This window comes from Lontra canadensis, unplaced genomic scaffold (genome assembly GCF_010015895.1).
Source record: "Lontra canadensis isolate GAN:19392208 unplaced genomic scaffold, GSC_riverotter_1.0 scaffold73, whole genome shotgun sequence".
In the NCBI taxonomy this organism is placed as follows: Eukaryota; Metazoa; Chordata; class Mammalia; order Carnivora; family Mustelidae; genus Lontra; species Lontra canadensis.
This window is the reverse complement of record NW_022631067.1, coordinates 3,691,579-3,716,127: the sequence shown is the minus strand read 5'-3', so window position 1 is coordinate 3,716,127 and position 24,549 is coordinate 3,691,579. Positions and strand designations below refer to the sequence as shown.

General features: G+C 45.8%; 1 protein-coding gene across 1 annotated transcript in view; it reads left to right on the top strand.

Annotated features, from left to right (window-relative positions):
• Positions 1-24,549, top strand: part of MYO16 (myosin XVI) — a 587,020-nt gene that overhangs the window by 218,894 nt on the left and 343,577 nt on the right. The window contains exon 5 of the mRNA XM_032881053.1: positions 19,748-19,856. Coding sequence (XP_032736944.1) covers positions 19,748-19,856 — 109 coding nt within the window. The remainder of the gene's footprint in view (positions 1-19,747; positions 19,857-24,549) is intronic.

Below are 24,549 nucleotides of genomic sequence, written 5' to 3'. Positions count from 1 at the left end.
AAACATTGGAAAATATAGAAGAACCAAAAGAACATAAAAGTCACCCACAATCCTGCTGGTCAGAGAAAGTCAATGTTAACATTTAATACATGTCCTCCTGACTCTAATTGTGTGGGCGAGTGTAATGCAAATGTAATACTTGAATTTGTGTTATATACATATTGTCTCTTTTATTTTAAGATTTTGTTTATTTAATTGACAGATAGAGATCACAAGTAGGCAGAGAGGCAGGCAGAGAGAGAGGATGAAGTAGGCTCCCTGCTGAGGAGAGAGCCCAATGTGGGGCTCAATCCCAGGACCCTGGGATCATGACCTGAGCCGAAGGCAGAGGCCTTAGCCCACTGAGCCACCCAGGTGCCCCTAGGGTCTCAGTTTTAATCAAACCACTTAAATTAATATAACTGAGTTTCTATCTGAGGGACTCAACATGATTTCCAGATTTTATTTATTTTTAAAATATTTATTTATTTGACAGGCAGAGATCACAAGTAGGCAGAGAGGCAGGCAGAGAGAGAGGGGGAGGCAGGCTCCCCTCAGAGCAGAGAGCCCGATGTGGGGCTCGATCCCAGGACCCTGAGATCATGACCTGAGCCGAAGGCAGAGGCTTTAACCCACTGAGCCACCCAGGTGCGCCCACCTTTTTTGTTTGTTTTTAAAGATTTTTTATTTGTTTGTTTGGTGGGGAAGCAGAGAGAGCAAGCAGAGGGAGAAGGAGAGACAGAATCTCAAGCAGACTCTGCATCAAGAGCGGAGCCCACCGTGAGGCTCGATCCCTGGACCCCGAGATTATGACCCGAGCCAAAATCAAGATTCAGACCTTCAACCCACTGAGCCACCCAGGAGCCCCCCATATTGTCTCTTAAAGTCACAGAATTATTCCGTGTTTCTAAATATTTCGTCCGAACATCTATTTAGTGGCTGCATACTATTCCAGAGTTTAGAGGCTGCGATACTTTGGGGTAACTCAAGCTGTTTCCAGTTCTCACACGCAACAACCATGAGTAGTTCTGTAGTTTAAGAGAGCGGTTATTTATAGTGGAACGTGGCTGTCAGTTGCATTTCCTCCGGGAGTGGGGTGGAATGAGCTGAACTACAGACAGCTCTGAGGGTCTGTGTGGACGTGTGGACGTCTGGGACGTCTGAGTCTTTCTAAACTAGATGCGCTCAGCTGAGAGGTTTTCTAGCTACTACTGACCGCGTTTCAGCAAAGGAGTTATGATGGGATGCTCTGCTCTAAGATGTTTCTCAAATGAAATGACTGGCCTATACCTCTGGAATATTCCTAATAATGTAGGCCTTGGAACTGAGGAACAGTTACGGCCAGAGCCCCTGTTGAGAAAGACGGGGCCATTGTGGCCCCTCAGCCACTTCACACGGGGTCTGGGCTCCTGCTGTCGGGTCAGAGACACCTGGCCATGTTTACTGACTGAGCTTCCTTCCCCGCCTCTGACCTTCCCTTCACTGTTAGGGCTCGGCTCAAGAACAGCTTTGGAATGATGAAGTATCGCCTCTTCGTGGGTATCACAGCATGGGAGTCCTTAAACAGTATGACTGACTTTCAGTCTGGACCAGGCCGTCTGTGTCAAGGGCACCAGGCTGGGTGCAGGACTGTGAAAGAAGAGACCAGAAAAGGGACCTCTGTGTTGGAGGCTGTCAGTGGAGGTGAAGGCCATACGTGAGAGATAACATGGCGCAGGGTGAGAAGATGTAATAAGAAAGGAGAAGGAGATGGACAGAGCCTCGTTTCCATGTAGACAGAGCTGACCATTTTAAATGCAGGAGTCAGTCTGTCGGTCAGATGTGGAGCTCAGAGGAGGAGGATTCTGACTGGAACCTGGGACAACCCAGTTGGGACTCGTGGGGCAGGTAGAAAGTAAATTCATGATACTGATGGGAGGACCCACGTCCTCTGCATTTGGCGATGGCCCGCATAAGGCTTATGGTTCAGGATGGTGAGTTGTAGATGGTGTTCCAGGTCTTTCCTGGCTGAGTGGCTGTTGTGGAATCCCAGCAAAAGAGCGATTAGCCTCTAAATTGGTAGTATCTTGAATGGAGGGAAATAATGACACTGTTATCTGTGAGACGGTCTCTATCAAATGTAGGTTAAAGTGGGAGAAGAAGGACGAGCTTAACCCAGTCCCTGGTGTGGGGAGACAAGGGCATGTGCTAGACAAAGGGATTAGGAAGACGCCCCCCAGGAGCTGGTCACCAAGCCAAGATCTGAAGGGGGAGCCAAGTGTTTCCATCACGGGGAGGAGGAGGACAGAACATCACAGAACCTTGAGCAGCTTGTGGACAGACTCCTTGATGAGATGAGAAAGGGCAGGTCATAGAGTCTTTTTAGTGAAGGGGAAGAGAAAAGGATCAAGTCACTTCCACTAGCATGAGCAGATGGAGAGACGCTGGTCGTTTGCCTCCAGTCATTAGGACTCGCTCTTGGACTCGGCCATTGGAAGAGCAGACTTGCCAGTCACACTAGCTGTTCGATATGGGTGACAGGGTATTTTGTACTTAATTCAGAACCCATCCTGGGGACTTGGGTGCAGTGTTTATTACTAAATAAAGCTCCACAAAAGCAGAAATTCCTTCACAGTCAAATACAAAGAAACATACAATCTTTAAACTATGTTTAGAAAAGTACATTATTATACCAGGATAGTGCAAGCTACTCCCTTATTTTGGGGTGATTCATAAGACCCAGAACAGTGCATATTTCTGACCACTGCTTTAATGTAATATCTGTGCTGTCCTTCCTGATTCTTGACACCCTTATTTCTTTTTCAATATTATATCTGTTACAGCAACCCGATCTGGGTATTTTAATATTAATAAAAATATGATGTTAGGTAACTTATACTTTAATTTTTTTCATAGTCAGTGATGATTTTATGAGATCTATACTTCTAGGTGTATATTATAATTCAATTCAGAAAGTTTGAGCCAGGACTTGCCAAATGAAAGTCAGTCTTTGACAGGTTTTGTAGGCTATGTTCTCTTAATGATTGAGTCTATTTTTTAAAAAAATAACATCTCAGCCTTCTGAAGATTTTTAGTTTAAGAACTATGTAATTTTCAGATAATACAGCAGAATTTCAAGATTCTCTGTTGAAGTATGAATAGCCATTAGTGTTTGTTAGATGGGGCAGAAACGACAGTATCACGGAACACACACCTTTTCCCCTGTGTCTACGCCCGCTCGTGTATTTTTGCCATTTTGTCTGGTGGGAAGCTGTTACCTCGCACTGTTGATCAAATCACCGGCCATTTGGGACTCAGGAGAAACGCAGTGATCCGTGTGCCCTGGGAACAGGGGAGGGAGTTGAGGGAGTGTCCTATGAAAGACGTGACAAGGAAAAGGTGGCGTCAAACTAAGATACATTTGAGCTTAGCTCCTTCTGACCCCCGGGGGGTTGTAGCGAATACAGGGAGACCCGGTACAGGAACCATCTGGCCAACCCTTCTCGTAGTAATTGAAGTTGGGTAGTGATTAAAAACTTTGGGTTAGAACCTCTGAAAACCAGAAATGAGATGGATGTGTAGATGGGAGTAAAGAATATATGTAGTGAAAGACAAGACGACTTTTTTGGCTTGAGAAAGTAGATTAAAAAAAAAAACAAAACATCGAGCCGAAATGATGCCAATAGGAAACCAGTCACTATTCCGAATTTTCTCTTCGCCTAGCAGAAGCGGAGTGGACTGAATCTGAAAGTTTAATTTCTTGATAGAAGCAAGAGAGGCATTTGGTGGTGGCATGTGCCTGACGCCACGGCTGGGGACAGAAAGAAGGGGACTCTCGCAGGGAGGACAGGGCAGGCTGAGACAGCTGGGGGTTGTGCAGTGCGGGGCTTCCTCTCAGGGGCTGGTGCCGTACGTAGGTCCTGTGGCACCTGCTGCTTTCCTCTCCCGCTGGTTCTCAGAGTCAGCGAGCTGTAGAAATGGGTTCTAGAATTGCATTGTGGGTCCTGCCGCTTGCCTGTCCTGCTGCCCTCAGCCATGGGGACGCTCTTACCACCTGCCTCCATTCTCAACTCATGAAAGTGGCAAATACAGGGGTGACCCTAGGAAAAGGTTTGGGCGTCCCCAGGCCAGGGGCATCCTGAGGAGGCTTTTACAGGCCTGGAACTGAATCGTCTAGCTCAGCAGGGCCCAGAGCAGAGCCCTTGGATCCTGGGGTCTCCGTCTCACTTGGATCCTTCTAGCTTACGGGGGCTTCACAGTGCTTTCAGCCAGTTTGGGGCTCTAAGAGGAACAGAGAGTCACCAGGGTCCCCAGACAGCTTAGAAAATCTCTCTAACAAGGCTGAGCCGTGAAATGCAAGTAAAAGCTGAGGAAGCTTTTCAGGGTGGCAGGAGAAGAGAAAGGACACTCTGCCCGCCCCCTGGGGAGTTGGCCCCACCCAGGATCCAGGGTCTCCCCTCTCTGTGACTCCTCTGAGTGGAGTTTAGTTGGCAGCGTAAACACTGGAGGGCAGAACGTTGGAGATCAGGGAGAGTTCATTGGAAGGTCACGGATGATGAGAAATTCTCAACAACGGACTATTTTGAGACTTCACTTCTTTTTTTAAACTCAGTTAGCCAGCATATCCGCACCTCGTCAGGTTCAGATGTAGAGGTCAGTGATTTACCAGTTGTGTAGAACAGCCGGTGCCCATCACATCCCGCGCCCTCCCTCCTGCCCATCACCAGTTCTGTCTCACCTGCAAGTGAGGTGACACTTGGTCTCAATGATGTCACTGCCTGGGTTTGCAGTCAGCAACACTGCCCAGAAGGGACTCACCAGGGTTTTGTCTGTTTCCAAAGTTCACATCCATCCCCATCTCTGCCACCTCTCTGTATCTACTGTCTTCCTTGCGCTTTGATGCCATTGGGGATTATTTGGTACATTTAACTGGACTCTTTAAATTGTAAACACCTCGAAGGTAGAATTTTTGCGTTAGAGTTTTTCTACCACTTCTCTGGCCTCCTCTGAGAACGGCAGTTACTGAAATGCAAAGGGAGACCTCAGAACCTGGGACAGAATCATAGGATTTCACAGTTTGGCAGGGACCCTGGCTCTCATCAAAAATACCTCATCAAAAGAGGTTCTTAAAACCATAGCAGGTGTAACCATGGTGTGGGGCTGGGTTTAGAGAAGGAGCCACCTCTCTACCTTGCAGAACACCATTGGCAGTTCTGCTCTGTGGCCCTTGCGTCCCAATGCGTGTCACCTTTTCCTCCAGCCGTCAGACTTACCTGCTTCTCACAGGAACTATTCTCTGAATTAGTGTAAATTCGAATGACTATTTTAGAACAAGAAAGCCCTCTTCAATAAGCTGTAAGCTATCACTCTTCCTCTCTAACTCAGGATGAAAATGGAAACACTATATTCAAAAATATCTCCGGTTAACTTACGATGTGAATTCACCTGTTCATTCGTTCATCAAGTACGTTTTTTATTGAGAATCTGCTCTGTGCCTAGGGCTATGCTTGCTCCAAGGATACATGAGCAACAAGAAAAACAGGCTCTTTGGCCATAACCATTGATACTCTGGTGTAGGAGAGAAAGTAAAAGGTGAGCATAGATGCTAATTTGTTTCTTAGTGTATAATCATTAACGTATTTACATCAATGATTTTATGCACGCCATGTGTCAAATCTCAGCTTCGGGTGACAGCTGTAACGGGAAAAATAGAACTTTGTCCTCAGGGCTCTGGGTACACGTGGACTGAGACTAAGGGCTCCTCACTGAAGGCAGAGCAGATCACCTGAAATGCTGGTAAGCTGCTATGGGTGTAGGGTATAGTGATGAGAGTGAAGGAAATATCGATGATATATGTGAAGGTGAAATCAACAATAATGCAGGGGTTTTGTGTGTGTGTGTGTGTGTGTGTGTGTTTAATGTTAAAGAAGGAGAGAGAATTTAAACATGACTCCAGGCCTTCTGTGTTTGGGAAATTGGAAGGGATGGTGCAAACACCGGTGGAGAAGTACTTTTCTGTGGGACAGCCATGCTTCCCGGTCAAATGTGTCAAGGTCAGGATCCATGGAAGATGTACATGGAGAAATCCAGGAGGCAGTTGGTCCTGGAAGTTGAGAGAGAAAGAGAGAGAGAGAGAGAGAATCTTATTTGCACCCACAGAAACAGAAGCCCTGGAGTAAATCAGATCAGCCTGTCAAAATGTGAAGTCCAAAAAAAGAAACATTTAAAAGAGGGTCCGAAGTAAGCCAATTAGAGGACTGTTAGAGAAACAGGAATCTGCAGAGAAGACTGGAAAAGAGAAGCCAGATTTGGAAGGCAAACCAGAAATGGGTACTGTTGTGAAGTCCAGGGAAACGTGCCGGCAGCATTTCCTTGTGGAGGGGGGACCTGAAATTAACCCGAGAAGCTGGTCATTCAAACATGGAAACGGACAGGCTAGGAAGGTGGCCGACTGCATCCCCAGCTCAAATGCAAGGACACATAAACCCTGTGAGGTCTCCCCTCCTTATGTGTGTAGACATTGTGGTGTGGAGCAGTACAATTGTAATAGAATATTCTAGAATAAAAAAGGAAAGGAGAAAAAAAAAGAGGAGCTGATACTATGAGGCATCAGAGATAAATCACACATGGAGACCATTGGCGCAAGGTGTTTAGGGACTGAAAATATCAACTGTATTCACAGTTTGCTGGTCAACAGACCTGGAAAAGATTGTATTTTCTCAGAACAAAGTATGCAGTGTTCAGATGAACAAAATATGATTTTTTTTCTAAAGATTTATTTGTTTATTTGAGAGAGCATGCCCAGGAGTGGGAGGAGGGGCAGAAGGAAAGACTCTTCACGTAGACGCCCTGCTGAGCACTGAGCCCCACTGGGCTGGAACCAGATCTCAGGACCCATGAGATCATAACCTGAGCCGAAACCAAGAGTCAGACACTTAGCCAAGTGAGCCAGCCACTCAGGCGCCCCCAAAATATGATTTTTGAGAAAGCTGAGTACCCCGACTGGTATTGGAGAAAAATTACATGAGTAATCAATGCGGTGGGAAAACGCTGGCTCATTTCATGCAGGTCTTAGTGAACGAATATTGTGTGGTTCACACAAAACCTTAATACGGAGGCAAATGTGCAGCTTAGCAGGACATGTAATGTAAGCGACTTGCCCAATACCTTGAAATTATGTTCCATTTACCCTAACCACAGAGGGGCTCTTTACTAACGTGGAACCCATGATTTCTTGTCTTAGCTTTTTCTCAGAAACACTTATTCAATATGCTTGCTTACGAAATTGTATCTTTTAATTGGATGGTTGACTGTTATTTATATGGTAGCCATTCATTGATTCAAAAGTCACTCAGGCTCGCTCACCAGACAATCGCCAACTTGTCTCATGTTTCCCTCTTCACCTTCGACTTCAGTATCTTCGAAACTTTCCATGAACCCAAGAGAATGGTCCTGTGTTTTCACCTCCTTTCATAGTTTTGTTCATTGTTTATTCTGCAAAAGATTTTTCTCAGTATAAATATCACACATTTATTGTAGAAAATTTAAAGAAACCCATAAATGTAAAGAAGAAAATTAATAATCACTAATAATTCGATCACATAGAGATAATCAGTGAATATGTTTTGATGTGTTTTGTAATCTGTCTTTCCTCTTCCCCACATTTTAGAATTTATACGGAATTTATCGGATACTATGTGTATGTATTGGTAGCCTGTCTTTATTTTTATTTATTTATTTATTTATTTAGGTGCAAAATAGTGGTTTTATTAAAGCATTGGGAGAGGACCTTTGGGAAGAAAGAGCTGCTGCAGGGGGTTTCTGAGGGGAGGCTGATTATACACTTGAGAGTTGGGGAGGTAACGAAGAGGGAGGTTTTCAAAAGAATCTTCATATGCTAATGAGGACCTAGAAGGTCTGGAGGCCTTGCCATTGTCAAGTTCAGGTTGTTTTTCCCCTCTAGTAACAATGCTGGAGAAAGTCATTTAAGAAAAGGCAAAGAATAGAAAGGAGAAGTGGTAGGGTTAGGCCAACATTTCCTTCCTTTGAGGAAAGGGGGATTGACCACAGCTTTCTCTAGAAGCCTGTCACCTGAGACTTCAGACCAGCCGCCGAGAGCTTTGTCTTTAAGTGGCCAACAGGTGCCTGGTTTTACTGCTTATGAAAAGAGTTGATCTAAGAGGGACATCTCCCAGGAAGGAAAAGAAGAGTCCCCTTTTACTCAGCCTTTAGAGGAAGTGTTCCCAGGTTTCGGCACCAAAATGGTGCCAGAGAGCGAAGTTCTTGTCTCACAGAGTCGGAGAATGAGTCTCGAGAACAAAGGAGAGTGAGTGAACACATCAGGGTTTGAAGCCAAAGGCCAAGAAGGAATTCTTGGGACGTGTTTGCTGCAAAATGGTGGTTTATTAAAGCACAGGGACAGGACCCCTGGGCAGAAAGAGCTGCTGTCCTGGGGTCAGGAGGGGCGGCTCATTTACACTTGGGAGTCCGGGGAGGTAAGGAAAGTGAAGGTTTCAGAAGGATTTTCTTATGTTAAAGAAGACTCACAGGATACCTGAGGCCTTGCCATTGTCAAGTTAAGGTTGTTTTTCCCTCTACCAAGGCATTACCAGATCTTTGGGAGCCTCCTGGTGGAGTATTACATTCTGCATCTGTCTGGGGGGGGGCGGGTTTAAAAGGACATTTAATGGTATCTACATTTCCTACTGGAAGCTAGTTGCTTATTGATACAAATGCTTTGTTCTTATAGATTGTTAAGACATTTGTAAATGAGGGAGACTCCTGTCTTGCAGGACTGTGATCTCTATGAATTAATTACTTGTTTTTCCTTTCCTTAGCTTTAGAGCAACTCAGAGCGCAGGAGGAACGTCACTTATATCTCATGGTGGGGGTGGGGGGTTGTGGGGTGTCAGCTTCTGCTTTGTCCTAAGCTTGGCTTCTGTTCCTCATTAAAGGGATATTTCCATTATATGAAGGTACAGAAAAAGCTCTCAAGACGAGAGGGGTCCCAACAAGGTTGCCACTGATGGCTTTTAGGGGTGGTCTTTTACAGAAAGCTAACCAGGGAACTTAAATCCTTGTAACATCTCTATTGATATCACCATAGAGCAAGGACTAGTGATGATGCCTTCGGTGTCTTACTTCCTTCATAGGTCAGGTAATTCTCTTGGTCGGAAGCAGCTATTACAAGACCCGGGTGTCTGACAGCTAGGACCAATGGTCTGGTTTGTTACCTTTTCTCTGGTTTTTGAATTTTGCAAGCCTGATCCCTTGGCCCCCTACCTCTCTCTCTCTCCCTAGCCCCGCCCGCCCCTTACTGAGTAAGGCCCTAACATTAAGACAATTGGGAGCTTCCACGAGGAAAGTCACACATACACCACCCTGGGGTGGGAGACTTAGGGGGGTGTTGTAGGGTGTCCTCTTGTGCTTTGTCCTCAGCTTACCTTCTGCTCCCTCATCATTTCCCTCCTGAACAATTGTGACCCATAAATCTTTAAGGCTGTTGAAGGTGGACGGTCCCATCTTCTGTAACTTCTTCCTGCTGGATAGGGGCATGGAGATGTCCCTACCTATGGGTCAAACTGGTTAGTTGGGGAAAGTATAGCGGAGTTACTAAAGGGGGAGGCAGCTGACTCCAACACAGATGACACAGATGAACCTCCTTGAGTAGAAAGGATCATGTGTCAGCTGGAAGTTAACGGCTGTGAAGGAGTCGTGGCACTAGGCGGGGAGACACAGGAAATAATAAAATAAGGTTAGTGTTGTAATGAGAAAGAGATACCAGAATAGTTGACCTTTGATAATGTTCCTCCTGTCCAGGAGTTTAAGGCAGTCACTAAAGGAAAGAGAGATTCTTAAAAGCACCAATTTGTGTATTCATGTCAATTAGAAGTGGGGCGCCTGGGTGGCTCAGTAGGTTGCGTCTGCCTTCAGCGCAGGTCATGATGCCAGGGGATGGAGTCCTACGTCCAGCTTCTTGCTCAGCAGGGAGCCTGCTTCTCCCTCTACTTGCTGCTCCCCTGGCTTGTCCTCTTTCTCTCTGGCAAATAAATAAATAAAGTCTTAAAAAAAGAAAAGAAAAGAGGAGAGGAGAGGAGAGAAGAGAAACGAAACCCAGAAGTATTTTGGTGGTAATCTGGAGCGCATACCCAGCATTCTGTTTTTATGATCGTGCAAGCTCTACCTTGTGCAACATTTACGGCATCGAGTGCCATTCTATTATGTAGAACCGCTTCACGTATTTACTTTGGTATTTAATAGAGAAATGTTATTTGTATTAGTTTGGTAGTTAATAGAGAAATGGTACTTTGAGTGTCAGTTAGGGCTTTGACCTTGTGCCTGTGAAGAGCTGCCTACATGCTAAACAGCATCGTTCAGTCTCAAAGAGGGAAAAAAGGTGGATGCTGGGTGGTCACCCCAGTGTAACACAAAACGTGTCCACCATCGTTTTCAACTTGGAAGGCTGGCCGGGTTGGCAGTGGTTTAATAATACGTCCATCTTTTTATATACACATGCTGTACATCTCCAGGTCTTAGAAGTTTCTTCTACGACATGCTTTAGTGAAATGTGGTTGGATCATACAAATGGCCTTAGTTAAGTGTTCTCCTATTTTAGACATTTTATACAAATTTTCATTACTTTTTCTATGCTTGTGACACGTTATTACATCATTTCATGATCCTGACAATAACGTTTCATGACATAAATTATTTCACGTATGCCATTGTTTTCACTTCCGGTTTGTATCTGTCATACAAACCGATATCTAGAAAGCCAGATAGTTCTACGGGACTTGTTGGAAGACTTGTCAGATTAGCTGTGTCCTTCCCTGCACATTTTTCTTCCCGGATACAATCCCTTTGGACTCTTCTAGATGGCTCCTCTGGTTTTTATATCTATTTCATGTTAAATAACTGCGTTTATGTCCCTACACTTTGACTTTTCATCTTTGGCCTGGAAGATGAGGACTGAGGCTGTGGTCCCACGAACCCAGGCACCGTCACATCTGCCCACATGAAACTCTGGTCATTTGTAGAAACACGTCCGGGCTTCTTTAGTATGGCTGTCAGTGCTATCCACACCCATTCACTTGGAATTCTCCAATTATCCTTTCTTTCTGACATATTTTGTTTTCTTGACATGGTTTGTTACGTAGCATGGCAGCAGGGCTGCCAATAAATATTTACATGCTCCCAAAGTAGTAATTACTGACCTCAGGATGTTTACAGACTGAGCTGTAAAAATCTCCTCCAATGTAATTTCAACTGTTATAAAATTTAAATGGTGGTCCTACAGGTTTTAAAACTTTTATTACCAGAAAACTTCATAATAATCATTAATCTCAAAGTACTTTTTAATTATAATAAGGAGCTTAATGCATAGTTCTTAATGAATGAAAGGATTCCCTGGTGGCATTGCTTCCTACATTATCTGCTAACAGTGTAGAAGCAGGAGGAAAGTTGCATGCTTTTAGTTTTCCCTCTGTGCTCCAACCGTGCAAACCCACGGGAAAGTCTCAGCTTGAGACCACGGATGAATGGATCTTCTGTCCCTGTTCCCTGAGTTTCCGTGACTGTGGGCAGATGGGAGCTCAGGAATCCTCTGGGTGTTCTGACTCAAGAACAAGAGAGACGGCCTGTGTCAGGAAGATGGTTTCTTCCCTCTCAGCACCATTCACTGGTGCTCATCAGGAGTAATTCACTCTTACAGGTATCTGCTGGTGCATACCCTACCTGACACCCTCCCTTCCTCACGGCCATAGTGCTTTCAACTGGAATGTCTCAGTAGAGCCTTGGGGAAAGAGGTGGCAATTCAGTGTCTCCAGGTTTCAAGGTTTAACAGTTTCTTCACCTGTTCCTTTTGGTGGCATGAATATTTCAGAATGAGAGAGGTTGCTTTCTGGATGTAACTGGTAAAATAGCATTTCTGCCAATCACCCAATTCAACGGCAATAAGTGAAAAGTGATGCAGGGTACAGAGAATAGATAGTTCCCAGAACATGAGCCTCTGTCTTTCCTGATGGCATTTGGTGGCCCTTTGGGTCAGAACCTATTACTCTTTTTGTTCAGTGATTTTAGGTTTCATTTTTGGGGGAGTCTTAGGCGTTTTGCTTGTCTTTGTATAAAAGGAGTTTGCTGTCTTTGTTCTGATTTATTTGAAGCTTTTGTGGCTCTTTGGAGTTCGTCCTTGAAGACAGGGTTGCTAGAAAGTTTTGTTTTCATTCTCAAATAATTGGTTGTAAGCAGCAGTGGAGGGTCTACACAGTTTCCCTGGGTCACTGGCTGGAAGACACACATTCAAAACCGAAGTAGTAAATTACCAGGAAATAAATGGATTGAATAGATTTTTGGGAGATCTCTTCCAGAAGTACCTGTATGTTTCTATTTAATCTTTCATAAAAGTGTTTTGTTGCATGTGGGTTCTTTTTAAGGAACAGATTTACAAAGAGTTCCCCCATACGTCTCAGAGCACAGGGCATTTTTGTCAATAGCAGAGTAGAGGGCATTCAGATTTTTTTTTTCTGGTTTGCATTAGATGCGGCACTTGAAACTTTTAACATTGCTGGACCTGTGTATTCTGGGCGTGACGTTGTATAAGTATTTCTTGCCTTTGACTGAAATCATCTTGCTTCCTCATTGCTGGCTTTGTGAAATACACTGTCCAGTAAGCGTGAGGGGAAGAAGGGAAGCAACCAAACCAAATACACCACCTCAGCATTCAAGGAGCTTGGGCTGAACTTCTCTCTCTCTCGCTGTTTCCTTCTGCCCACGCTTTTTGGAACTTGAATTCAGGACCCAGCTAACACCTGTGTGCAGGGAAGGATAGATGATTTCATACAGCATAGCTCATGCTCGTCTTTACAAAGACCACATTTAATAAGGTATTATTTCTTTGCTGATTGCTTTTATTAGGAGAGCTGTAGTGCCTACTGTACATCAGCACTGTGCTGGGCTTAGACTGAGGAGAACTGGCGTCTCCATTAACTAGTAATAGTTGGTTGTAGTTTGCAAACTAAGGGGCTGAATTAGGTGTATTGCCCTTGATCCTGAAACTGGCAAACAGCAACCCGACACTTGGCACGGCGTCTCTGATGCCACGCTTCATTACCTTGTGCCAGGAGAACTTCCATCCCCCTTTCCTGCTTTCTGCAAGCTCTAAGTTAAACACCCTTGATGGTCATGTCCGTGTTTTGCAGCTCCCTGAGTTCTGATGTTCCACTTTCTATCTCTGAATGGCCTGGTCTAACTTACCTCCTCAATGAATGTAAGATACCGGAAACACACAATTAAACTTTCATGGATTTCTAACCCAGAATCCCCATGCAGCTTTCTTCTTCTCATCAAAATATGTTTCTTTCTCTTGAATGTGCATTTCTTGTAGGATAGCAACTTTTATTGTTTAGTTAATACGAGATGCCATGAAGAGTTCAGAAGTGAATATTGTCGTGCTTCCCAAACACTCTATTTTTGCTCAAGTGAATTAAAAAAATCTGGAGATGATCTTTAACGGGTTGGGGTCCAGAGGACGTGGACACCTGAAGCCTTGGGAAAGAGTGGAGGTGACCCCTCTGATCCCAGAGTGCAGTTCCCAGTATCCTTAAACTAAAAGCTTGCAGAATGCTATTAGCATGTGTTCCGAACCAAAATAATTGCCTGTGCATTATACATTCATTTGGGACAACCTCGTTTTTTCCTGCTAGCATATAATGCAAAATTTTCTACAGAAAGAAGGGAAACCATCTGCAATTCAAAAGCATGAAACATCCGCTCCCAGAATTTTCTATTTTCCCTATCATGTTAGACGCCAACATTTTTATATTTAAGTGGAATATTTTGCGGCAGGATATTTGAGGACTGTGTAAATATTCTATTCCTCATCAAAGTTTCCTTCAAACTTCCGCCTTTCCGGTACCCAGGAACACAGTGTTAACATCCCTCGATTCATCTGAATCCATTATGACTGGAGCGAGTGCCAGGTTCTAACCTTGTCACGCTTCCTGCGTGTGTGAGCTGGGATTCTGCTGTAAGGAGGAGGCTTTTCTTCTCCCCTGTTTGGGTATTCATGTGTTTGTTGATATCAGCATGCACTCATGGGTTCCTAGCTGTGGTTCCGCAGTGCAGAAACCTGGCTAACCTCAGCTCTGCCAGCGACCAAGGTTAACGTCTTCAGTGATGAGACCAAGGGACATCACACACCCATCGGATGGGGTACGATGGGACAAACGTGCTGCCCCCTCTGTGATTTGCCTGCCAAAAACCTTCTTGTAAGGTCATGTGAAGAAGGCCTTCAAAAGACAGGGCTAGGTGTCCGGGTGGCTCAGTGGGTTAAGCGACTGCCTTCAGCTCGGGTCATGATCCTGGAGTCCCAGGATCGAGTCCTATATCGGGCTCCCTGCTCTGCAGGGAGTCTGCTTCTCCCTCTGACCTCGCCCCTTTCATGCTCTCTTGCTCTCATTCTCTCTCTCTCTCTTAAAAAAATAAATAGAATATTGTTTTAAATGAAAAGACAGGGGCTGTTCCAAATTGGAGAGGATTAAAAAGAAAGGACAACTACATGCAGTGGGGGACCGTGGGGTTACCTCCTGAGCTGGGGAGATAGCTATCAGTAATATGCTTGGAAAAATTAATGACATTTGGATGTGCATGGTGGTTTCTATAATAGTGTTTAGTAATGCTGAATGTTGTGATGCAATAACTTTTATGCACAAGAATTACCATTATTCTTGTGAAATACGTACTAAAATATTAGGAGTAAAGGGAGGTGGTACCTGTGATTCACTTTCAAGAGATTCAGGAGGGGCACCTGGGTGGCTCAGGCAGTTAAGCTTCTGACTCTTGGTTTTGGTTCCTGATCTCAAGGCTGTAGGATCAAACCCCACATCAGGCTCTGTGCTCAGTTCAGAGTCTATGCGGGATTCTCTCGCTCCCTCTGCCCCTCCCCCTGCTCTTGTGCCTGCATGTGCTTCCTCTCCCTCTCTTTCTCTCTCTCACAAATAAATCGATCTTTAAAAAGAGAGACTCAGGAAAAATAGAGAGAGAGTGCAAAAATAAGGATAAAGTATAAATTGGTGAATTTGGGTAAAGGGCCGAGTATAAGTTTCCTAAGGTTGCTATAATAAAATACCACAAACTAAAGGGCTTAAAGCAACAGAAATTTACGGCCTCATAGTTCTGGAGGCCAGGAGTCTGAACAAGGTGTCAGCAAGGCCGTGCCCCCTCTGTAGCTTCTAGAAGAGGCTCCTACCTTATCTGGCCCAGCTCTCGGGGCCACCCGGTGTTCCTCGGCCGTTGGCTGCGTGGTCCCCATCTCTGCCTCTGTCTTCATGTGGCCACCTTCCCTCTGCATGTGTGTCCCCGGGGCTCCTCATCTTAACTCAGCTAGTTACGTCTGCACCCATCCCGTTTCCAAGTAAGTCCGCCTCCACGGCTACTAGGGATTACGGTTTCAGTGTTTCTGCAGGTGGGGGGCAGGAAGGGGATGCCATTCAACCCCTTACACAGGACCTCTTTGTCCTGTTCTTGCAACTTTAATTAAACGTGAAACTGCATCAAAATAGAGTTACCAGAAAATGTTAGCCTATGAAAAGTGGCATTTGCTTATTAAGATGCCATCATGTGCCTCTCATTAAAATTCCAGTATTAATGTGTTAGAGAATTATTACTGAATGAAAGACGTAGTGAGTATATTCACTGACATTAAATTGTAACATAAAGCAACCGATGCAGTGTTTATTTACAGGAAAGGGGCCCTTATGGATTCATATGTCATCGGATAGGCAGTAAATAAGGTTCCTATCTGGCGGGCGGGGCAGTGGTATATTTGAGTTCCATTTCCAATACCAAGGACCATAGGTTAGGACAGGCTGGAGGTTGGGTGTCCTTCCTTAGAGAAAATGTGCCCAGGGCTTCCTGTAGGAAATGTCCAGTCCTCAACTGACGGAAGTATTTGAGGAGCAGGATTTTGCATAGAGAACATTGAATACTTTCATTTCCCTCATGAATATCCATCACGATGTGATTGATTATCTTGAGGCCAAACTGAAGGGCGTGCCTCACGGTCTGCACTGCACAAGGATAACGTTCTGGTTGAGCTGTTCTCACTAATGCAAGTTTTTCTTAATGTGAGCATTCTTTGAGGAAGACAAAGGACAGTAACATCAGTTAGTATAGGAAATGGGACCACCCGGTGATCAGATGTAGGAAAGTAGAGCTAGGAAGAGGCTTTGCACACACGTGCCCGCGTGCACACACTAACGCGTGCCTGAGTTCACACACATGGTTCCCAGGGCTTGGGGTGCTCCGGGCCCTGGATATAAATGAGAAGGAATGTGTGCCTACCATCTCTCCTCACTCTGGCTATCCCTTTACACAGCCATTTCCTAAACCATCTGTTTTGATAAAGTACAGCTTCCAGTTATTTTAAAATATTGTTTGAGCTTCGGAAAGCACGTCGTGATGGCTTAGACAGTTGTTCTTGTATCACAGAGTAGGTACAACCTTGGACATCTTTGTCCTGTGTTTAAAAGTCTAGCCTAAAACCCTGGCCTTGTCCTGCTTCTCTTGCCCTGACATGAAACCGTGGTGTGCGCTGTGAAAAGCACACACCGGCACACGGGGAAATGGAAGTTCATGTTTGCTGTCGGCGCCCACATTCTGTACTAAAAATAGTGAGCCCCGTATCCACGGAAACACTGTAATTAATATGTGGCCCAGTTCAGGAGCCCTTCTCCCTGGCTTTGATATTCGGTGCTGAGAAACTGTTTAGTGGACTCTTAGCACCCATGAAATGAAATTTGAAATGTAATAATTTTTTTTTAAAGAAGTATTTAAGAATATCATGTCTGGAAGGGAAAGATATTTTAGAACATATATACTTTTATAATTTTTCAAATTTCATATTAAAGAGGGACAATGTGAAGGAGATATTTTTAGCAAATGACTTATTGGCTCTCACTTTGCAAAACTGAGAAAATTCATCTTACTGGGTGGCTCAAAATATTTTAAAAAAACAAGTACTGGCACAATGCGTTATAAATGTTACTAATTCCCAACCCCATGGGCGTTTTCCTTTCTGTATGCTGGAAATCAGACCATCCTGATGGTCTTGAGGCAGATCTCTGACATTTTGAGGAGAAGTCTTACTCTGCAAACCCTCAGCCCCTCCGTTCCAGTGGGATCCATTAACAACTAAAAGTGCATATTAATGCTTGAGACAGTCATGCTAAGAATGGTAACCAGTCGCGAACCTTATCAATGGTGGTTTTTTCCATTTTTGTTTTCTTTAATAGGTGTACAATTCCAGATACACAGCTTCTCAGGGGATCCATGGGGACCAGTGTTCTTACTGCACATAGCTCAGCCTGTCTGGGTCAGTGGGGAGGGGGCCCAGCACCAGGACCCCCCTGCACTTGGGGCACTCTCACCCTGTCCAGTGGTGGAAGAAAGAAGAGGGGCAGAAAGAGGGAGAGAGGGAAGAGGGAGATGGAGAGAGGGAAGGATGGAAGGAAGAAAGGGAAGAAGGAAGGGGGGAAGGAAAGAAGAAACAGCAGGAGAGAGGAAGGAAGGCAAGAGAGAAGGGAGGGTCACAAATATCCACCCAAAAGAGCAAAGGCAGGAAATATACAAATGCATGTAGTGATTTTGTAATTTTATTCAAGAACCCATAATATAAAGATCAGGAAATTTAGTTCAAAATGATGAAAATTATAGTTCTCTGCCTTAATTTTTAATAATTAGTCTAAGTTCACTTTTGCCTCCCCCCTCCCCCAGGTAAACCTATTTTAGTGTCTAACATGGGCCAGGCACAATAGTAAGTGGGAGACATAATGGGGACTAAGCTGTGGTCTTTGATGAGGGAAGTTTCCCACCCCAGGGAGGACTCCCTTCAGTACAGGGGGACACCAGGTGACTGCGCAGCACGGACTGGTGAGTGATGAATGGGCTGGAATTGCCATGAACAGCCCAGCTGAAATAGCGAGCAGCAGGTGTCTGTTTCAGACTTGCTTTGCAGGAGCCTCACTACTTCTGAGAAGAGTAGGAAGGCTTCTCTCCAAGTGCACCAACCTCCTCAACACCAGGCTGTCCTCCTACTTCTTTTTTGTTGTTACTGATGATACATGACTCTTCTGTTCAACAGGTATAGTCACTGTTGCCTTGTATGCAGATGTTTGGCAGAGATAAGATTCTAGCCGGAACATCAATGCACGGGGGAAAAAGGGAATGATTGACATCTGCTTGTGAGGGTTGAAGTCGACAAGGACACCCTGCAGTTCTCTCTCTCCTAATTGGTTCATTAACAAGTGACACTTGAGTAGTTTAGCAAAATCTTCCTCTCCTGCGTGGACACTAAAGGAGAAGACTCATTAGCAGAGTCTGCTTCACGGTATTGCCTCAAGTGACTACTTTTCAAACTCTGAATAACTTCAAAAAATTAAATGCACCAAGAAGATTGTTTGAAGTCTTAAGGATGTTAAATTGACTTGCTTCCTTAGCCAAGTGAAAACCTGCATTATAGAATTTAATATGTTCAAATACGGGAGTAGCTTTATATGATTACAGAAAATAGAATGTGGTGTACTCTGGGTGGGGAGGAGAATGGCATAGTTCTCCGCAGGCAAGACAGCGAGATAGACATGGTTTTGCCACTTGAATCTACTTTTAGCTTTGTCCTCACAGGATACTTAGAGCAGTCCTTTGCAAATGTTGTGTGGACTCGGTAAGGTATAGGAAAGCTGTTTTTTTAATACAGGTCTCGAATAACAGAAGGCGAAAAGCCCCCATTTCGGTGTATAAGATTATGAATGTCACACACCTTTTCATGTCACATTAGGAATTCAGAGAGTATGTGAACTTCAATAACATCACAGCACAGAATTGTATTTGGTAAAGGGAATAAGGGAAGACTTTCATTTCCCTGACCTGAGTTCCGTGACTCGTGAGGTGAACGGGGAGCCTTGGTCAGTGGGGACGTGGTCACGCCATGCCCTTGAAGAAAAGATGCAAATCAGGCCTGGTAAATTTTATGGAGCTCATTAAAGATTTACGTGAGCAAATTTTTTTCAAAGGGCAAGTACATCTGTCATAGTATTCAGCTGGGATGGGTGGCGGGTGGTGGGGGCCGGGGGGGGGACAGGCATCCTCCGAGGCACCTGACGAAGGCTGCTTTGGAGCTGAATAAACTGTCATGGCCATATTTAATACACTTCATCCATTGATATCTACAGATGGTGCTTTTTTCAGAAAATAGTTTCTGGAAGGAGGAAAAAAAAAGAAAGAAAAAAAGAAAAAGACAAACAACCAGAAGCCATTAGTCGAAGCCTTTATTAAAACATGGTAGGGGAGAAAAGCTCTCAGATGACTTTCCACAGAGAGCAAGGGCCTTGAGGGGCTTATATGATCGTCTGGGGAAGATGGGTTGAAGTTCATAGAAAAGTTCTCCACGGAGACTCTCTGCAGGCACGGGGGAGTTTCTGCTGTGTCAGAAACAAGGCAAATGACAAGGTGGTCATGGGCTGGAAATCGGGGTTTAGCGAGAGGGGGTTGGGGGAAGTAGTCGGGGCTAAGGCCTTTGCAAAGGTCAGTTGAACGGTTTTAGCCTTATTGGAGTTTCTCACGAAGTAACTGCTGTACTTTTCTTGCAATGTAATCACGGCTTCCTGCGATTCTCCAGGGTCGTATCTGCCACAGACTTCCTGCACCTGTGTCCCGCCTAACCTAGAAGTGAGAGTTTTGATCTGCTTCCTCTGCTATCAGTATACGTCACGTTCTGTTTGTTCTTCTGCACTCACAGGCTGGAGCTGACGTCCTTCTCCAGGATGTCAATGGAAATATCCCGTTGGATTACGCCGTAGAGGGGACGGAATCCAGCTTCATCCTGCTGACCTATCTGGATGAACATGGTAGGCGGGTGTTTGAGAAGCCGAAGAAAGAATGAAGGGCCGCGTGGTAGAATTGCCAGCGCATGTTTAATCTTTAGGCGCTTACGTGACTGCAGATGGACGAGCTTTCCCCAGACTGCGTGACGTGAAGTCTTTCTTTCCATGGAACCTTTCGCTGTTCCCACCGTGATCATTGTTGGTTTAGTCAGTGCCGTTTTGCAAGGCTGCAGAAATCTGGAGGCCAGCAGTGAAGGGACATTTTAACAAGTGTCTGAAGCCTGTATTGAGTGGGACTGGGTTTGTAATTATAATCTGTTCTCCACTGGGAGGGGGCAAAAGTAAACCCGCACAACTGAATGTTGAGTTCATGAGAGGCTGGTCATCTGAAGTGTGTTGTCGCAGGAGCCCGTGGTCCTTGCAAGAAGGACATGCCCGTGAGCAAGGGCTTAAGTCGAGGGCAGCCCGCACAGCCTCCCAGTGCCACTGTTGGTACCATATTGGAAGCAAGTGCCTCGGTGGCGGCGCTAGCCTGAAGAGATGAGCCCAAGCTCCCAGCCATGTCCCCTGACAAAGAATGTTTAATTGCACAGACTAAACGTATAATTTCATGAGTAAGTTCAGCATGGGCAAAGTGGGAGGTATCTGAAATCCTGAACCCAATATGGCATCAAGCTGGAGAAGTCTGCCACTTTCTGTTTTCTTTTTCCCTCTTTCTGTTTAGGTATAAGTAACAACAAAGAAACTCCAGTCCTTTCAAGGATGATCTTTTGTCAGCAAAAAAGTTTAAAAATGTTAAGAGCCACACAGCGCTTCTGACTCTGCCCTTGCTTCTAAGAAAAGCCCTCACATCTGCCTCTTTGTTCCCTGCCCTCTCTGCCTCCTCCAGATCGCTTGTATCAAAAGGTTTATTCCGAGAATGGCTTAGAATAATAATAATAATTAGTACGTAGAAGCCAGTGAGTTCTTAAAAAAAATTATTTCATTAATTCTGAAAGTGGCATGAGTACCATTATCTTCATTAGGGACAAGGTGAGCCAGGCTATCCTACTGAAGGTCACAGAGTCTCTGGCCTGGGGTGACAGAGGCAGCGTCGGGGGAGGGGTGCCACTCCCTGATCTTGTCCTCACTCCTTACCTGCTCCTTACCGGAGGGTCACAGTCAGGTCTTTCATCCTCTTGTCAGTGGTGACTCGTTGGGGACAGCTTCCGTCACTGCTAAGGGGAGGGAAGCTTGACATCCTGCACATCCCACGGCTGCGAAGTTTATTTTTGGAGCTTTGCACACCCCGGGCTGGTGGTGCCCGTTTCTGACTTTGCTTGCAGAGGTCGGCCGTGCGTTACCTGTGGGGCTGGTGCCTTTCCACTTTTCAGCTGTTCTTCTGAGGCTCTGATAGCCGCCGCGGCCCACATTTCTCTTTGAAAACTAAAATCAAGCATCTTTCTTTGCAAAAGAACTCACCTGACTGATAAGCCTTTCCAGCTCCTCCAAGGATTTTGTTTGATAAAAAATTTTAGTATTTGCTGGGTTCCTGGGTGGCTCAGTGGGTTAAAGCCTCTGCCTTCGGCTCAGGTCACGATCCCAGCGTCCTGGGATCGAGTCCCGCATTGGGCTCCCAGCTCCACAGGGAGTCTGCTTCTCCCTCTGACCTTCTCTCCTCTCATGCTGTCTCTCTCTCTCTCAAATAAATAAATAAAATCTTAAAAAAACTAAAAAAAGAAATTTTAGTATTTGCAAAAGCAATATTATCTATCCTCTATAATGAAAAATAAGTGTATTCCTCTGGGAAGTTGATTTTATTTTTTTATTTTTCATTTCTTTAGAGAGAGAAAGAGAGCACAAGCAGGGGGTGGGGGAAGAGAGGCAGAGGATGAGAGAGAGAGAAAGAGAGAGAGAGAGAACCCTTAAGCAGACTTCCCACTGAGCACAGAGCCTGACACGGGGCTCGATCCCACAGCCCCAAGACTACGATACCCGCTGAAACCAAGAACCAGATGTCTGACCAGCTGAGCCACCCAGGTGCCCCACGAGGTTGATTTTAAATGTGATGAAGGGAGAAGGAAGAGGGGGGAGGCATTGACTCCGAATGGTTAGGAGAAAATCCATCACGACGTGGGCTGTCACAATCGGTTTGTAACATACATGTTTGCTGGAACAAATTCCATTTAATGTCTCCTCCGTTTTAAATTCTGTGTTCCATTTGCGCGTGCCGTTGCGCTGGCCGGAGCCTCCCGTCCATCCGCCCTCCCTCACGTAATTCATTCTTCTCCCTGTTCCTGCCGGGGTCCCTCCTACGTGTCTCTATCGGCTGCCACGCTTGCCAGGAATACTGTCTCATTCGATTTATTCCCGGGCCCCCTTGTCGGTGTGCTTTTAGAATTATCTGCTATGACAGCGTGGGCCGATAGCCTCAGACACTTTGAGTATCCCACGATGAGATGGTCCTTATTGCTCGGTTCTCGGTGTTTCCACACTGCATTCTTAATAGCAGGGTGGCTGCAAGTCCTTGAATTTTTGGTGCATGTCCCCTGGTTTCCAGGCTGAAACCTGAAACCCAGGAAACCCAGACTGAAACCCCCGATTTTGGTGTGTGTCCCCCGGTTTTGATCCCATCGGGATGCGTGTGGCTGAAGGCAGGTGAGGTCGGGAGTGAGCTGATTACATGGAAGACAACTCTCTGGTCACAAGTTCTGATTGTACAGTGGCTGCTGACCCCACTGTCCCCTCCAGGGCACAGCAGCTAACCGCGGCTCAGGGCCTGAGCTCCCCGGGCTGCAAAACGAGAGGCAGCGAGCGCGCTGCTTGAAGGCATGATGCATATGGGCTCTGCGGTGCGAGGCCAACCCGCTGGGTTTCGCAGAAGGCAAAGGATTATAAAATGTTCCCGCAAGGGAAGAAAGCCCTGCGGGGCTTGGGGGGGCCACAGAGTGGCCCTCGCCGGATGCAAGGCACAGGGAAGACTGTCTGCTTTCCACCCTGCTCGCCCCGTTTCATCAGCCAACTCCCTCTCTCCTTCCCGGGAAGTCCATCCTTTCAGAGAAGGTTGCTCCCGTTGGTTCCCTGAGCTCCTGGTCTCCTCTCCGGAGCCACCGCAGTGCAGCTTCTGCCGCTGCTGGAAGTGTCCCTGCAGAGAGGGCCGCTGCCTCCTTGACAGGTCTCCCTTCTGCTCTGCGCTCCCCATGCCATCGGGTGACCTGCGCGCCACTGCTCCCTGCAGCCGCGCTCCCCTGTGGTGGTGGTGACCGTTGGTACTCTTCTCCACCTTCCCTGAGCTTTCCCTTCGTGTCTTTTGGATGTGCCGCTTGCACACGCAGACACCAAAATGTGGATGCTGCCAGAGCTATTGTCTCTGAGTCTCTTCTCGCATCCCGCTGCCTGCTATGTCGGGCTTGTGTCACCCCGTTCCTTGTGTTGTGCCCACCTGCCTGCCTGCTCCCAGGAATACCCACCCCGACCCCAGCTCAGAGATCTCTGCAGACCTTCTGCTTGGCGCTGCGCAATGTTTAATAACACTAGAGTATCAGACAACTTGAAATAACACATGCCCAATGTGGGACTTACCACTCTCCTTGTGTGCCTTGTCCATATTCTGTTTTGCCCTTTAGCCAGGAATCCAACCATCTGAACATCACTTTTCTTTTCTAAATCTCTCACATGGAATTGTCACCAAATAGATTCTGCTTCCCTGATGTCCCTCTGGTATGTCCACGTCCCTTACTGGTTACGCTGTTTCTGCCTTAGTTAAAACCCTGGGCTTTCTCGTTTTGGCACAACCTCAGAAAGTCCTTCCCCCGTGAGGGTTCTTCAGAGGACCCCCAGCTTGACCAGGGCACAGCAACCTTGTGTAATTTCTTCTGCCTGATAGAGCTCATTCAGAATGCTGTCCCCACACCGCCGTCCTGGGAATCACCCATTGCTGGGGTGGCAGTGTGCTCCAGGGGACCCGGGACCATCTCACGTGATGCCTCTAGTCAGGATCGAGGAAAAGGGATCAGGTGCAGGGGTCAAACACCTTTTGGGCTTGAACGTCTTTCTTTCTCTTTTCCAGAACCAGCTTCCTTTAGTCGCCTGCCCAGAGCGTCCTTCAACTCTTGGATTTAGCGAGCTTAAGAAGCTAGCAGTGGAGATAACGCTGAGAGTTAGGAATTCTAGGAACTGGGAGAAGCCAGGCCTCCATCATCAGGCAGTGGTTCAATAGTTACGTGGGCTCGCATGGTACCCCAGGGAAGAAGGGATAACGGAGAAAAGGAGAAGTGGAATTGTTACAAAAACAATGTTACTGTAGGGAGGACAGTTAGGGAGATGAGTTAGCATGGGGTTTGGACTGACTTGAGGTGTCAGTGTGATTTCAGTTCTGGGCAAACTTGATACCTTCTGATGGTATCAAGGGTGGTCAGGGTGACAGTACTTAGTATCACGTGGAATCACTTGTGAATTTCAGACAAATGATGTTTTTCTTATTTCCTGAAAGAGAAGATTTTACACGATTCCTGTCAAAATGAAAAATCTAATCAGGACTTCTATTAATGTTTTTCAGAAAACAGGGTGGAAGTGAAACTTGATTTCTTTAGAAAAGAGGCAGGCTTGGCTCATTGCCCATTACAGAATAGACTTATTGTGCCCGTAATAAGTCTTGGTTGTTTTTCTCATAGAGCAGCTTGAGAACTTTGCTTGACCAGAAAAGAGGGAATTTCTCTTCTGTTTTTTACTGAAAATA